The 17,435-nt window shown below is 38.8% G+C and overlaps 1 protein-coding gene across 2 annotated transcripts in view; it reads left to right on the forward strand.

The window, feature by feature from the left end:
- ATXN7L1 (ataxin 7 like 1) overlaps positions 1 to 17,435 on the forward strand; it is a 122,012-nt gene that overhangs the window by 77,152 nt on the left and 27,425 nt on the right. Inside the window, exons 1-2 of one of the 2 annotated variants that reach the window (XM_075428112.1) lie at positions 1,463 to 1,524; positions 8,253 to 8,475. In XM_075428112.1, the coding sequence (XP_075284227.1) occupies positions 8,270 to 8,475 (206 nt within the window). In that variant the 5' untranslated portion in view covers positions 1,463 to 1,524; positions 8,253 to 8,269. Of the gene's footprint in view, positions 1 to 1,462; positions 1,525 to 8,252; positions 8,476 to 17,435 lie in introns of those variants that run through there. The other variant, XM_075428111.1, reaches the window with a different exon arrangement.

A 17,435-nucleotide genomic window follows, 5' to 3' on the forward strand; every position in this document is an offset into this window, starting at 1 on the left:
GTTTAAGGCTGATAATACATTTCTGAGAACGAAAATGGTGGAAATACCATTACCACTGGTCAGTGCGTAATAATACTAGAGCAGAGGAACCGGTGCGAAAGGGTGCTGAGGGCTGTCCTTGTGGTATAAGCACCGGACGCGAGGTGTGAGATGGTATTTAACTCCAACGGTCCCAGCCACATCGGGGTGTCTCACTGGTTTCATGTGGGACTACCAGAGCATCTCATCCAGCAGAACGGGAAATTTCTGTGATTAAGCTCTGCTTGCTTTTCTTTGGTAGAGTGTCACTCAAAAAAGTGCATACCCAGGATTCACTTGCTCTGTTATTTCTTTTTTGCCCGGGGATTTTTGGCCTTGCTGAGCTGAGAAACGTGTATGACTTATAGCCAAAATCTGTCGTTTTTTCTGCAGTAGCAGTGCGTCAGGTGGCAATGCTGATTACATGTGTGGAATTGTGTCATTACAAGAAGTGATGAATTCCTACTTAAATCTCCAACTCTTTTTTTAATCAAGTTAATACCCTAAATCATTAATATCCCCTTTGATAGCTGAAGAAACAGGCCTTGCCACTAGAGTTAAATCTAGGTCTTCCAGCTCAGTGATGTGAAGACTGACATTGTCACCAGAGCAAGGTATTCACTCTTACATTGTTTTCCTGTCTCCCTCATACATCAGCGATACCTTGGAGCTTTGTCTTTAGATCTCAGAATCCTTGAAAAAGAAGCAGACAAGTACCCAAGCAGCCTCATTTTACATTTAGTGTAATTAGTTGTACTATCTGAAGAATTTTTTTGCCATGCTGGAGTTACGTTTGACCCTTCCCCCTCCGCTGCTTTCTACCAAAGAGGAATGGAAGTGTTCTGGGAAATGCTGAGTGTGTGGCTTTTTATGGAATTTGGCCATTTTTAAGAGATTTGGCAACTTCAGTGTAATTTAGTGATACTCTAGAGATTATTCCTCCTGTCTTCTATAATTAGCCTGGCAAATGCCAAGTTATCTCATAAATAAAAGATTTTTCAGGAAAACAGCAGGTTTTTCCTACTGTGTTAAACACAAACACCCTCCTTCTTTCCTGAAACACGAAAGAAAAAATGCAGTGTCTTCCTCTAAATGTACTTGTGTTTTTTGCTGCTTTTAATTTTGCACTTTGGTTCATTTCTGCAGTTACTTGAGTTGTATCAACAATTATTTAAAAAAAAAAGAAGAAGAAGAAAAAAAAACCTCACAGCCGTTTTCAGCGCTTGTTGTTCTTGGCACGGGATCAGTTCTGGTGTCCAACTGGTAGGACCTGAAACTTGGTGCTTAACAAGTGCCTGTAGTCAAAACAGTTGGTGTGTGCGAGTGCTGATCTGGTATTTGCTGCGGCAGGTCATCTGCCTGATTTTTTTACCGTGTGCAGAATACCTAATCACGTTGCTGTATTTCTGTGACGGCATCTGTGGCAATGTGAATCGTTTCACGTTCCAAAAGTACATGTTTACAGTCGTCGTAGAATCAGATTAAGTTGGCAGCCTGCTCCTCTCTGTAAGTGGCTCAGTTTACATTTCTTCTTCTAGCAGGATGTTTTGCATAATTTTGCTGATCCTACTCACTTGTAGACTTTGTGAAATGGAGAATCGTTTTAGTGGGTTTATGTCAGAAAGCGAAGCCTGTGTTTATTGTAAATAAACACCAGCAGAATGGCGGTTATTTTAGCGCTTGATAATTTCCCAATTATGTCATTTGACCTGGAATGAAGCTTGCGATTGTCGAGCTGCGTTTTATGCAGCGGATCAGTCCTGGGGTTTGAGCTGGCAGTTTATTTCCTTTGTCAGTTTACAAGAAGTATCAAAATGAAACCGACTGTGCTGTTTCCTTTCCAGTGCGCAGCGCGAGAAGGGTGGAACGGTTTGCGGATATTATTTCCAAACTTTTTCAGCTGGACTGGGAATAGTGTTTTGTCAGAAAAGCTGGTAAAGTTACCCTTCGGTCTTGCGACATTATGCTGTAGTTTGCTCGCATCAAATCCAAGATTATTTTTGCTTAACCGCACGTACTGGGTTTTTTAGGTTTTTTAGACTGTGGCTGCAAAATGAAAGTGCTTACAAGGTGTTTATGAACTCTTGTTATGAACCAGCTGCCAGTTACTGCAGGATGACACATTTCTGCAAGCAGTCTAGTTGTTCAGTTTTCTGGTTGCTGGCTGTCGCTTTTTGGGCATATGTGGGTTTTTTTCTGTTTTTTTTTTATTAGAATTAATGCCATGTACGTTTGCAAACTTTGAACTGGGATCCATACAAGGTGGCAGGTTTTGGTTACTATTTACTGAATTTGTAAGTATACATTGCTCAACTTTGCACGGTGAAGGGCTGTGCAACAAAACACCTCAGGATATACAGTAAATAGAAAAACTGTAATTTGTGCATAGGTGGTATATGGAGTTACTGTAAGTAACATCTTTATCAACAAGACTGTGATACGTTACTGGAACAGAATCACGTTGTGGATCGGATACTGTATTTCATTACCATCTGCTTAAATATTGTAAATGGGGAATAACAAACAATATTCATATTGTGTTAGAGGCAGTCAGATAAATTAGTTTATGCTATTTTAAGTAAAGGGGCTATGAACTCAAGGATTGTGATGAATACAAGCTTAAAAGGAGTTTTATTATTCTGTGAATGTTTATTAACAGCAAATAACTTTCTTGCCTGTCTGGGTTTTGGCAGTTATATTGTGGTTTTTTTTACCAAGTGTAGTACCAAGCTATAATCCGTAACACTGGGTCTCTGAGTTATTCGCGGGTCAACCCAAAATTGATTTTTGCATTTAGGCCTCTTGTACGCAGGAAGTCGGATCGTGTTAAACGAGAGTAATGTTTCAAAATGACTGGTGCTGACAAAGTTCTAGCGTCTCTCTTCTGGCAATGTTAGAGGGATTTTTGTTGTTGTTTTGTTTCAACTACCTGCAAAAAAATACTGAAAGACCAAAGGCATATCTTTCTCTGCACTCAAACTGTATCATGACTTTTTTCCTTTGCGATCTTCTGTGTCTCACCGATGGAGAAGACACTAACTGTGTGCAAAAACCGTTTGCTTGATTTGATCAATTTTGAGTGGCGCATGTTGGGTAAGAATAGATGTAGGTGGGATATCCTAAGAAATGTTTTTTTGTTTGTAGTCCAAGCTAGAGATATCTGCAGTTTCGGGATCATATAAAGATCTTTTTGGGTACAAAACTACTGTAGTCCACCTGGAAACATGCGGTTGGCGCATTTTACTGGCAACGTATTTACTGTTGTGTCCCTGTCTGTAGGGTTTGCTGTGAGCTGAGTGCTTGATCTTGTGTGAGAGAGTTGAGGCAAAAGTTTGAAAAGAGACTTTCTACTCAGAATGTGGTTTTGCCTCTTTTTCCCACACGCTGTGCTTGTGGCTCTGGAGCTCATGTTGCCTCTCTATTGCTTTGCTTTTTTGCTTATGATTAGAAGGAGATGTGGCGTTTCCTGCAAAACAGCTGCTAGTATTCCCTGGTGACCCATCAGAGAGGATCCAGTGGAATTACAGATTCAAAGGCAAACCTAGAGGACTCTGGCAGCTGCAGAGGTTTTGGGGAAAGGTGGGGGGCTGTGTTGTGTATGATGCAGGGAGGAGGATTAGAAATGGAGTACAGGGGCAGGGGAGAGAAGCTCTGGAGGTTCAGGGACTGTTAAGTCTCCAACAACATGAGGACTTCACATCGACAAACAATTCAGATTTGGCTGAGAAAGTTGGACTATATCCATGTTTCCATAGGACGTGGAGAATCTCCTGGAATAGTTTGAGATCATTCACAATGCTACTGATGCAGAGTTTGCAATGTGCATTAGGACAATACGTAGCGCTGGGCGTTTAGAATCTTGCCACTAACTAGAAAAAATAACGGATATTGATCTGAAATTGATTCTTTAGAAAGTGCAGTTAATTCAGTGAGAGAGTGTTAAACTTTCCTCCGAGATTAATGTCATTAATACATTAACTGTTTGACAGCAGAAGTCACATGTCACTTGTCACTTGCTGCAGTGGCTGCGCCGAGACAGCTGAGAGGTTGCAGAAGGATTAATGCGGTAAAGAGGATTGTAACTTTCTGTTCTCTCTGCTCTTGGATTTGACAGCAACTGGTATTTAAAAACAAAACAGAAGATGTGGTGTTATTTATGTGGAGTGTAAGCATCCATTTGGAAGTATTTAAATGAATCAGAAAAGTTCTCTTTTGTATTTTAAACTTGAGCACACATCCTCCATAGCATTGCAGGCTCCTGCAGAAACTGAAAAGCGTGTAGGATTTAGGTTAATATCTTATGAGTGGTAACTGGTTTCCTAGTTGCCTTGCGGGGCTTTTTCCTTTTTTAGGGACCAAAATTTTCATTCTACTTTAGGTTCATTTATGTCCAGTGACTATTCCCCTTCTGTATGTAAACAGGGACAGCCATGTCCACAGCTGTGTGTGTACAAGTTCACCTGCCCTGCTAGATGTAATCTGTCTACACATGAACTGCAAATGAGCATAGAAATTCTTACACAGATGGCTGGTTGTCTCCTGAATGTGTTAATATGTGAATATCTAATTTTATAACAGCTATTTGATGCGCAAATATCTTTTATTCACATATTAATTTATTACATAGCCTGTATAATAGCAGTTTTCTATGTTGTGTGTAATTCCTTCTGTATATGTAAAATATGAATAGACAAATTAGCAGAAATTTTTAAAAAACACGTGTGAGCAGGAATCTCAATTTGATAGAGGAGCACCGCCACCCTGGTTTAAGCAGTAGATTTTGATAGCTGATAGCCTTCTTAATTTGTCATATATTCCCATTACTTCTCTTTGAAGCTTACAACCAGTGTCTAAAGCTGATTCGCTACCACATACATAGTAAGGAAGGAGGAAGCACGAGGCAACCTGATAGTTCTTGAGAAGGAATATATCAATATTTAGTTATGATTTATTCCCCCCACCATCAAGATTTGTCTATGAGGTTTCACGCCTTCGGCAAGTCCAGCCTCCTGCAGCTGTGCTTGCCCAGGTCGAACAGTGGTGTTCTGCTTCCTTGGAGGGAGTTACTCTTCCAGCTCTCCACTGTGGTCTTTACCTCCAAGGTGTTGCTGCAACCTTCTGATGACACTAAAGTGGTGTTCACTTACATGAGTAAATCTGCAAATTTTACCTGTCTGAGCAGTGTCTGAAGAACTGACGGTTGTGTGGCACTGGCTGTTTACGTTCTTCCTCCTATATGACTTTAGAGTGGTCATAATTTCTATTTTGCCTCTAGGAAGTTTCAAGAGAAGCTGGGTTATGCTGATAATTCTCAAATATGTATCAGAGTCTGTCTAAAACGTGGAAGGCTTTCTGTAGCCATGTTTTGGGGGAAGAGAGGAGTTTGAGGAGGTAAAAGGGAGCACCAAATATAGCAGTTGGTTCTGATCACAAGAATGACCACCAACCTGACACACTCAGATAAAATAAGTAATCTTGTAATCTTTTACTTCCCCAGCTTTTAGGTAAATATCTATTTAAAATAGTGGGATACACTTTATTACACTGTCGTATCACAACAGTGCCTCTTCCGGTATTTTCTATGCTGTAGTAAAAAAAGCCAAAGTTAATGTACTGGTTTGCTCTTGGGAATTAATAAATTGAGAAAGTTGTCTAGGGAAAAGCACCAAACGCTTAGCTCAGTGTAAAGAGACTGTTAAAAAGTAACTTTCTATGGCATGTGATACTTAGATGATTTTAAAATATCATTTTAGGTGGTCAGAATCTTAAATACCTATCTTTTCAGAAAATTAATTTTTATTACAGAGTAGTGTATTTCACTTCCAAATATATCCATAGGGATGATATTGAAGACACAGTTTATTGGAAGGCAGTCGGTCTTGAGACAACTAGTGGTGGTGAAGATTGGAGTTACTAGTCCTGAATTTATGTAATTTATGTATGGAAATCATGTTTTATCCCATGTTTTACTTTATATACAGCTTGGTTTTGTTGGGTATATAGCAGTTCCTTTTCATCAATCCTCACATAATTAATGGGAAAGTTGCAAATTTTTATTACACTAATTTAAATTGATTGCATGGTTGCTGAGAAGGTTGGTGAATCTTGAAACAATAACTATGATTTAACAACATAAATACTCTGTGAATGGAACTCTGCATTTCAGAGGCAGATGTGTAGCTTACACGGTTGTTGCCACAAATGTGAGCTGAAATTAATGTAAAATAACTGCATCCCGCAAAGGATTTTTAAAGGCAGAGGCTGTACACTGAGGTGTGTGGCAGGGTGAAAACTGGCAAATGACAGCTGGCATTTGGGGTGTGAGGGGAGCTACTTTTTGTATTTAAGAAAAATTGACTGTTTTGTTCTTCAGTTGCAGGAGAAACTGGAGGGAATTTCAGCATTTGTGATGAAAGCAGGGAATATGAAGATATGGAAGTGCTTGATCTTTAATAGAAAATGCTTTTATTTAGTCATTGGAAATATAATAGAAACAGTTTGGAATATTCTTTAAAATTTTTTTTGAGCATTTACCTTTGTTCTTGAGGTATTCGCCTATTGCAAATTAGTCATGGATGAATCCTCCTGCTACTGGCAAGTTTTTACTTGTGAGGATGCCAGACAAATTGTCATGTTTTGATTCTCTGTGGGAAAATTTTTCTTAGTTATCCTTAAAATATCAAACTAGCGAGCACAGGGTTGATGATGTAAACACAAAACCTTCCCTTGCAGCAGCAGGTCGCTGTTGATTCCTTAACCTGCGCTTGGCTGGCGGGGCGATGCTGTGCAAGCTCAAAGAGTAGCTCCCTCTCAGATTCTTCAGGTGCTGAAGGCTTTAGACAAGGAAAAATTGCTGTGTGTTGAAGGAGAAATTCCGGCTTGTCCGAAGCTCTCAGTCCATAATTATATATCGCGTGCTGCATTTGATTACTGTGTTGATAACCTGGTTGATCCCCACCACAGAGGCTCTCGGTGCCAGGGTGCCAGCAAGCCGAAGTCAGCGGCTGCTGACTGGAAAATTCCTCTTTCCCCAGCCGGCCTGTGCTGCCCATGGTCTCTGGCTGGGGAGCACCGGGGCTGGCTCACTGCGGGGGGAAGAGGCTGGGGAAAGGGTGCTCCCACAAATGAGGGGACAAGACTGTTAAGGATTTATAGCACCTCTCAGCAAAAAACAACTCCTGTCTCTTGTCGTAGTTTGCAGTGTGCTGAGGTTCACAGCACCAAGCCCGTTGTTCGCAGTGCCCTGTGATGCAGCGAGCTGGCCAAGCACTAGCGCTTGTCCCCTGTAGAAGTATATGATTTGTAAAGAATGGCCAAATACCTTCTTAAAACAATCTTTTTTATTTAAAAATATCAGGGATGGGACATTTATATTTTAAAAAATAATAATAATAACCAAACCCAAACAATTTTACTGAAGTCTGTTTGTCCTGAAGCCTGTTCTCCTGTTGTGGGGTCAGCAAGGCCTTGCTTTTTGCAGTGCTTAAGAGGTCTCGTGTGTGAGCGTGAACGGTGCTTACACAAGGGCCTGACCTCTAGATGCAATGTTTGTAACCGATACACAAACTTCCTGCTTTTTGCACTTGCCATTTACTCTGTGTGGAAAAAAATAAGCTTTTACCTTGACTGGTGCTTGGCGATAACCTCCAAGCGACGAACCAGGCAGAGCCTGCCTCTCTGGAAGGGCTGGGAGCAGTAGACTTTTTGCTACTTCTCAGTCTTCCGGTTATTTTCCTTATAGCTTCCCATTAAACTTGAAACAAAATAGTCATAAAGTAAACCGCCCAGTAACCGGGTCACATGAATTCTTCATAAACCATTACAGAAGCAATGTCATGTCTGTCACAGAGTATTTCACTGAGTCATCTGAGCTGTTGTTACATATTCTCGTCTTTCTTCTTCACGTGAGAGAGCTGGGACTCTGAGTGTACCTCACACAGATGCTGATGGTTGCTTATTGCTTAAAAAATGGTTTGAGATTTCTTGGTGAAATTTTCTGGGAGATGATTAGCATATATTTTACTATTTTTTACATTTTTCAGAGCAATTCATGGAGTTGATTCGGTTTAATTATTATTTGACTTGATTACATTCACAACAGTAATGAACTGGTGTTCTCTGGAGTGATGAAATCATTGTAACTAGCATAGAGAGGAACAATTTGCTCTTCCCTGACTACTTTTTTATCTTTTAGCCTATGAAATGCTGTAAAGTTTATTATTTTTCCGTTACAGAACGAAGACACGGTTCAATGTGTAAACCTTCCCCTTCTCCAGCTTCTCCAGCCTGCAATTCCAGGACATCCCTAGTACAGATGAAACCGAAATCCTGTATCAGCGGCCATAACCCTGTCAGCAGCAACTCAAAGCCATTCAAAACGCCCAAAGACAATCTACTTACCTCCAGTAGCAAACAGCACACAGTCTTTCCTTCAAAAGTATCACGGGATAAACCATGGTAAGTACCAAAATAAAAGCTACCAAACATGTTGGTGTTCAAAAACTAGTAAGTATCTCTCTGTATATTTCACAATCAGCAAAAAATCTGTATTCTTATCTTATTTAAGTTTACGATTTAAGCCTCTACATTTCCTCAGGGAGGAAACTGGGATATTTTTAAATTAAAAAAATATATAGGAAGAGGAGAACGGACTGGGTTACTCTTCTGATGTTCCATCAAGTGTCTGGTTTTCTGAGATGCATATAGCAAGCAAGATATTGACCCAGTTTGCTATCTGTAAGGTCTATCTTCCATTACTGTACCAGCCCTTAAAACTGATGCTTTTAAACAGTAGGATAATTTTTTTAGAGTTCTTAATATTGGCTTAACTGATGTTCATGAAAACTTAGTGGTTATAGTCATTTATCTTCAGCAGCAGCTGCTGTTGGAGCTCATTCTGTATTTTGGTAATGTTTGATGCTGTATAAGAAGACAGAACAAAATTCTGGCTGCAAAAATCGCTATTTTGGGGGAGTCTTGCATCATGTACTGTGATATATATACACATATAGGCTTTGAGGCTGCCAGGCCCATCCTCCCATGACTGTGGTGATAGCAGCAGAGTTGCAAAAATGTAGATGAGAGCAGAACTGGGTCACTATTTTATACCGTAAGAAAATGTTTTGTCTTTAGTTATCTACAGAAAAGATGCTTTGTGATTAGGTCACTAGGTTGGTGTCTCAAGAGATCTGGGTTCAGTTCCTGGTTCTGCACAGGCTACTGTTATGCCTTAGTCTCCTCAGCCTCGTTTCTGTGTCTGTAAACTTGAGATAGTAAGGCTTCCTTTTTCTGAAGTTTTATCTACTTGCTGTGTAAAGATCCTTCCCTTTTATATGTAGTATCTAGCATAAGAAGGTCATGATTTTAGGTAGAGTTTCTGGACACAACTATCTTAAAGCGGTAAATAACCTAATGCAAACCATTCACTCACGAGACAAAGCAGAAACTCAAATTAAGTTGAAGTAATAGCTCGTGTATTCTGCCTGGAACGTGCACTAGTTGGTATGATTTCCAAGCGAGCGCCTTTTGCCTAGCTGTAGAATTTACCTTGCACTAGAACAAACTTGATCAAAATCTAATCTTCCTATAAAACTGAACACACTGTCTCTATAAGCATGATGAGCATTCTGAACTATTATGGTATACAATTCTGAAAATAGAAAATGTGAATGTTTAGATCACACACACACATACACACAGAAGAGATGGAGGCTGTTCTAGTTGAGGTATAAGTGCCTTACTTACTATTATAAAAATATATATATTCTTGACTGAATAGTGAGCTTTTCTTCTGAATGCTGGAGAGGAATTTTATGCAAGAGATATATTTTTTTTTTAAGTCTAATTAAAAGAAAACCAGAAAGGACTTCAGAGTATTACCTCTATTGACTATAAACCTGTTTCTTATCCTAGTGTTACAGACAGCAACTTACATATCCACATTGCAGCACACTAACTGAATCTATAAACAATATCTTCCGTTCTGGCAACAGATGGCATTCTGTCAGTCAGTAAAAGCTGGAAGGGAACAAAATAACTGAGCATTTCCACCAGTCCCTTTTCCCTTTATTGGGAACATCCCAAACATTTATGGATGATTAACGAGGTGGATTTAGCTGTTTAAAACTGTCATACTGCTCTGTTAATACTTTGGCAATGAGTATGTCTGTAGTCGTACCTGTAAATTACCCAATTCTTGCACCTCTGCTGGGAGATAATACTGTGAGTTTGTTTACCAGTGGGGAAAAATGAGGCATATAGTAGTTAAAGGTGTTGTAATCATCACATAACAAATCACGAACAGTCTGAAGTGGAGATGAATGAAATTGTCTTTCAAAATTTACTATGAAGTGCCTTAGATGACATGACTTGTCAAAGCATAAAATCTGTCTGATAATCATCACAGGTTATAGAGAGCTGACAGTTGTTATGGAAGAAAGTATTTGTTCCTATTCCGTTAGCAGATTATAACTTTTATTTAGAATTCTAGCAAATATTCAGCAGATCTGATTTTCTTAAAGGAAATATTGTTCATAAAATTTACTGTTTTTTAAGATATAATCTTATCTTCCATTCAGCTGTCTGCACAAGCTGTAGAATTTCACCCACTTACCCTTTGGAAAGAACTACTCAATTGACACAAATACATTTGTCTCAAAAATGCAAATAGGATTCATCATGTATCAAAATGTGATTTATCATCCTCAGAAGCTTCCAGTTATTCAGTGCTTTTTCTGTTATGTTGTAGTCTCTTACCACAAATATTTACTTGACATAGGTTCTTCCAAACGGTTATCAAACTATCTTAATTCAGGAATTGTATCACTTATAAAGATTGCTTTCCAGAGCTGGAATAACCTTTGTTGCACTTGCCTGATTCTTTCGTACAGCATCTCTTTTAAATTTTAGCTGTTACAGTTAGTAGTGGTATTTCAGCAATGGCCTCTGCAGCAGCATGGCCCAGTAGATCTGTCTGTTGTCATGCGTGCCTACATGTATACCCATCTCTTCCATTGTTTAATTCATTGTAGTTTTGATTAGTCATCATCTTAAATATTGACCAGGTAGCTCCTTCTCGTCACATCCTGTGTTGTTCAAAGATGTGCTGTAGAGGTTCCGCTTGCTCCTCAGCTAATGCTTTAAAAAACATGTTCGGAATGATCAGACGAAAGAGATTTGGAATGGTTTCATTTTCTAGCCACTGTTTTAGTACTTCCCTTCTTGTAGCTGGAATATGAAGGATTATTGTGAATACATCATCGAGAAATATCCGTCAGCTCTGATTTTTTTTTCCTGTATCTCCCTAACATCATTGCTATTAATATAGCGGTGCTCAGAGACTGGAGCAGTGCTGGAGCACCACTGCGCTGTGCACGAGATAAACATAAACTATTGTTTTCTGAAGCTTGCAGTCGAGATGGTAAGAGGTATAGCAGAAGGGTAGAAAATAGAGAAAAAAAGGCAAAGAGTAAGATGATTGGCATTAATAACAATAATAATGAACAAACGATCATAAGAAGAACACCTCAGATACTTATCCTTTAGAAAAGGCATTCCTGTGGCCAGGAGCTCTCTCTGCTGACCTGCAAAGGATAACGCTTTGCTTGCTGTGCCCCAGCGCAGCTTCTGAGCACTGCCCTGGAGGATGTCAGTGCTGTGATGCTGCGAGATGTTCATTTCCACCCCTCCGTCATCCTGAGGCAGTGCAAAACTGGGGTAAAGTATTAAAGTAAGCTAGCCTCGAGATACCAGCTGAAGCAAGTCTCCTTGACCTCCCTCCAAGAGGATTAGCCGTTGCCTGCTGGAAGTTCAGAAAATTAAGAAAATGAGATGGAAATTATGTGGGTTTCATGAACGTGTAGATAACTGACAGTCTTTCTGTAAACAGGAATAAGATCACAAAGGTGTACCTATGGGTAATAATTTAATTTTTATAATGTCACTTTTCAAAGGATTCTTTTTATCATCTCTTAGTCTTTATTCTTTGTGTTAGGAAATTATTCATACTGAGGTTGAGAAAGTGAAGCTAGTCAAGATTTAAGGATGTTCCTAGTACAGCATGGAACTGGAAACAAAATTCAGCAGAGTTAACTTGGACCAGATATTCTACCCACTGAATCACAAATACTTTGTTACATTGTGGAGACGATCCCAGCAATGTAGAATAGAATAAAGTTTTAAGTTTTTAAACATTTGTGAGTATCTTTTCTCACAAATTTAAAAAGAGTTGAATGAATTAATGTAGTTACGAATGACCAAAAAAAAAAAAAACACCAGCAAAATTATATAACAGCAAGGAAAAATAATTTTTAAAAGCCTGAAGAAAGGAAAACAGCGGTAATAAGGAACTCCAGGTATGAGGAGTGTTGTGACATACTACAATACTACAAAAAATATTTTTCTTGCTTGTGAATGACAATGACAAGCGATGGCTTGGAAGCAAAAAAAGTTGCCATAAGAAGCTGAGGAGGGAGATTCACTCTTTTTTCGGGAGTTTGTTGCAGGTTCTGCTGAAGGAGTAGTCAGAATAGAATAAAATAGAGTATTTCAGTTGGAAGGGACCTACAGTGATCATCTAGTCCAACTGCCTGACCAACAACATGAGCAAACAGAAGGAAATCAGTTATCACATTTGAAAAAGAGAATGAGCTTTTGAATCCTGTCATGATCAAGCACTTCGTGTAGCCCTTAGATATTTTTGTAGCCTTTTTCGGGTTCCCTGGTTATTCATCAACACTGGTATTGAACCACCGGTCAGGAACACTGGAAGCCATATTCCAGTATCAGTATAATCAGGGATGTGTGAAAACTGAATGTACTTCTTAATCTTATTTGCCATATCCCTTTTTTAGTGTAAGTGCAACAATAAAATAAAAGCTTATATTGCTTATCCACTGTGACCACTAAATATTTTTGTCACTTTTCCATTGCATTGTTTCCCCGTATTTTCACTGCAGACTTAGTTTGTTATTTCGTGTGTAACCTTACATTTGCTTTTATTAAAATACCTTTTTGAGTTAATGAACTTTACCAAACGCTCCATGCTACTTTTTATAACTGCCTTTGTCTGTTCATTATTTAGCTTCCCTCGATCCTGATTCCGTCAGTAAATGCTATAACCAGTAATCTTATATTTATTTCTAAAGACCAGTGAAGTTTTCAGTCATGTCAGACTTGGTAATGATGGCTAAAAAGTCCCCCTAGCAAGCACCCTTATAGGATAATAAATCTCTGAGAAGCTAGTTTATAATATTGTGTTGTTTAACATTTGCTTTCAAACTATTCTTGTTTGTGTTTTATAATGCCTTTCAAAAGTCGGAACATTTTCACAGTTATCTTTGTCAGCTTAACTGGTAACCTCATCAAAAAGTAAAACTAGATTTCTTTGCCAAGATCTGATTTTCAGGAAAACCATGTGAACTAATTGTTTATCAGTTTATTTTTATTAGTTTTTCCATTATTTCTCCCAAGACAGTCTGGTTTGGGTTTTCAGTGTGGATGCAACAGCAGCACTCAGCTAGCTTCTCTAAGTTTCAAAATATTCCAAGATACAATTAGAAATTAATGTGCTAAGACCAAATATCTCTCCAAGTCTTTTGGAACTCATGGCCACATTATCCAGATTTGCTTATGTAAAAAAAAGAAGATCGTGATTTTTCAGCTGGTACTTTACACTTACTGAGGGAATCAGAAACCATTTTTATCTGATTGGAGAATGTTCTCATGCTTCCTTCTTAGTATAGAAAAAATACTGAAGATTTCTGTCATTTTTGCATTGCTAATAACTATTTTACTGTCCTTTAGGTGTCCTTGCTGAATACAGATTTTTCTCACCTATCTTTGGCAATCATCTGTACTCCCATTTTTCTCATATTTACTGACTGTCATGTGCCCTTCCTCGGATTTTATGTTTGTTGCATGTTGTTTTTCTGATTGTCCCTTTCAGCAATTTTCTTTAGTAAATCTAAAGAGAGTCTTCATTCAAAAATTCTTTTAAAAATATAGTAAACAAGATTAAGGAACTTATTTTTTTATTTTTCTAACAAACCTTTTAAAGAAATCCTCAATTTTCACTCAAAAAACTCAGTTTCGGAAAAGAACTGTCTTTGACCATCCAATAGAAATATAAGCATTTGTGATTTATTTACCTTTTTAGTCCTCATTAGTTGGTGATTGTCACTGGTCCTGTGCAGCTTCCAATTTGCAGTTTGGTTATTGATTGATCTTTGTATGTTACGCTAAGATGAACTAGAGTTCCTCTAGAGTTCCTTAGCGTTGAATGCAGTACCCACTTACATTTAAAAAAAAAAAAAAGAAGAGAGAAATTATGATCTGTACGTTCTAAAGTCTCAAATAATATACTGTAGACTGTCAGGAGTCCTATAGAATCTGTGCCTTCAAATACTGGAGTATTTTTCTTTTTTCTTCTACATTGCAGTGAAATGCGTACTAAAGGTTGACTTTTTGATCTGTAACAAAACTACACAAAAATGTTCCCTCCCCTGGGCTTTGTTCATTATCACAGTGATCCATCCCTATGTGCCCTAGAATTTGAGGTTCTGAGCACTGCAAATCAGAGAAACTTTTTTCATATTAACCATATTTTAATACTAGACTAGATAATACACTCGATCCCTTCACTGTGTATCAGTACTCTGAATCTGAGAAACTGGGCATGATTCATATATGTTTACAGTTTTTATATAGTAAAACTACTTAATCTAAAGTTAGAAGATTCTCCTATTTTCCGAAAACATAGTTGCCATCTATTTAAAAGCAAAAAAAATTAATTCCTGCTCTGAGATGATGAGGGGACTGGAACATCTCCTCTACGAGGAGAGGCTGAGGGAGCTGGGCTTGTTCAGCCTGAAGAAGAGAAGGCTGCGAGGGGACCTAATAAATGCTTATAAATATCTGAAGGGTGGGTGTCAGGAGGATGGGGCCAAGCTCTTTTCAGTGGTGCCCAGTGACAGGACAAGGGGCAATGGGCACAAACTGAGGCACAGGAAGTTCCGTCTGAACATGAGGAAGAACTTCTTCCCTCTGAGGGTGACGGAGCCCTGGAACAGGCTGCCCAGGGAGGTTGTGGAGTCTCCTTCCCTGGAGATATTCAAGTCCCGCCTGGACAAGGTCCTGTGCAGCCTGCTGTAGGTGACCCTGCTTCGGCAGGGGGGTTGGACTAGATGACCCACAGAGGTCCCTTCCAACCCCTACTATTCTGTGATTCTGTGAGATGTTGTAATTTCTGCCTGTCACTTAACATTCCGGGCAGTTTAAAAAAGAAGAGGAGGATCAAATAAATACTCTCTTTCGTAGCTCCATGTTTGCATTGTCATTGAAATACTCAATGCAGTTCTGGTTCTGTGAGTAAGTTACATTTTTTTTTTACTTAGTAACTGGCCAGCGCTCTACATTTTACTGCAGTCGAATCTGTATTCCAACTAGCTGGCTGCTGTGTTTATCGTACCACAGTAGATGGAAGTTTCACAGATTTTAATTCCAGCTCCACAATTTTTCTTGGTGTCTAAATCTTCTTTTCATATACGCATTGTTTCTATCAAGGTTTGTACATTTTTCTATGTTAAAATACCTTTAGAACAAAGATAACAACTTTCCAGTACGGGACAGTCCACCCCAGCCACACAGGCCGCACTTTCTGCTTATCAGCTGCAGAGAAACAGAGGTTTCGCAGTAGCCCAGGAAGGTCAAGATGTGAGTTATTTTGGACTCTGCTTCCAATGTTTCCAAAGGGTGTCACATGGAGAATGCCATCTCGCAGTCATCTTTTTCTGCTTTTACAAACTCCACACCTGCTAACCGTTCCTTCTGTGGGAAGAATGCAGCAAAGGTGCCGTTTTTCAGACACAAAAGACTGAAATTATGTGAGAGTGGTGAATGGGAGGAAGCTCCGAACCATGCAGCACGGCACGGGCAGGCAAACACTGCCTGTCTTGGAACGCTGACAGCAGTGTGATCTCTGGCGAGAAGCTCTGTGTACCTGAACTGCAACGTGCCAGCGTACTGCAGAATACATACTGATTTGACAGCGGTTGTGTGTTTAACAGACGTCACAGGAGTAATGCCCTTGTAGAAGCTCTGCGCTGCCATGCAAAGTTATTGCAGTGATGTGCAAGAATCAGGTTATTCTTTGAGTACAGTTTGCTACGGAGTAATTTCGCACCCTTTATTTATATGTTTTGTTTTACTGTTAAGCATGTACATCAAGTTAAACTTTTAAGACAATAATAGATTAAAGAATCCCCGAGTTAAGAATTTATTCTGTGCGGGACAGCCTCCTCAACTGTCACCTTTATGCTGGGGATTAAAATTACAGAGGTTAGCTTAGTTCTGTGCAATTCAGAAAGCAAATACGGGAGTACTGTTAAGGAGACTCTCGTGCTTCTAGATGAGGAATTTGTTCACCTTTTAAACATCACCATTACATTTGTGTTTAAGAAAACTTGTGTTCTTTGGTTTACTCAGTGTGGTGTGATAGTCTGAAAATTGTCAGGTTTGCATGATCTGTGTGTGAATTTGCTTACAAGGCCGATAGTTAACTATTTGGCAAAAGGAACTCTTCAGGCAATGTATGGGAAGAACTGAATAAGTTCTTCCTGCTTGCATTTGCAGCCTCCAGTGAAACCTGGGCTTAAAGCTCTGAGAATGTAGTTTTTAAAATGAATATGTTTCTCTGGGTTTGTTTCAGTAAGGAGGGGTATATAATTTATGTATTATATATTAATTGGTAGTCAGAAGACATGCAGTTTTGGGGCTGTTGTGTAGGTGAAAAGTAGCTACCATTGTTGGCTATTTCCTTATGTCTATAGGAGAGGGAAATGTTAAAATAATGTTGGAATTGAAAATTAATTATCTTAATCTTTTTTGCCGCCAAATTGAGAAGGTAACATTTGTTAGTACGACAAATCTGCTTTGGCAGTAGTTAAGTTAGGAGATGTTAGTTATTGCAAACTTTATTTTGAAAAGAGCCAACTAAGCTAATAATTATATTGAGAATATTTTTAAGTTCACAAGATTTTGTTAAAAACACATTTTCAGTAATGCTCAATTCATTGAGGATTTTAATACTCTTAAAGGGACCTCTGTTAAGATTTCTATGCTTAAAATCTTTTTTCTCCTTGTTCCATAACTTGTATGTCATTCAGACACTTCTGAGCAAATGTTTGTTGTTTAAAAATATTAATATTGTTAGCAAACTACTTTGTTATCATGGTGAGTTTAGTACAGCATACATGTATCTGATATGTGCTTGTGTTAAAGGCATGAGACCATATATGTAAGGGAATATGTTTTGCATAGTACCAAAAACTTACTCTGTTGATGAATAGCAGGGGATTGGATCTTAAAAAAAAAAAAATCAAAGATTCATTTTCATGATTGTCTACAGTGCCAGGCCTTAC

The sequence above is a fragment of the Opisthocomus hoazin genome, chromosome 8 (assembly GCF_030867145.1).
Source record: "Opisthocomus hoazin isolate bOpiHoa1 chromosome 8, bOpiHoa1.hap1, whole genome shotgun sequence".
Lineage (NCBI taxonomy): Eukaryota > Metazoa > Chordata > Aves > Opisthocomiformes > Opisthocomidae > Opisthocomus > Opisthocomus hoazin.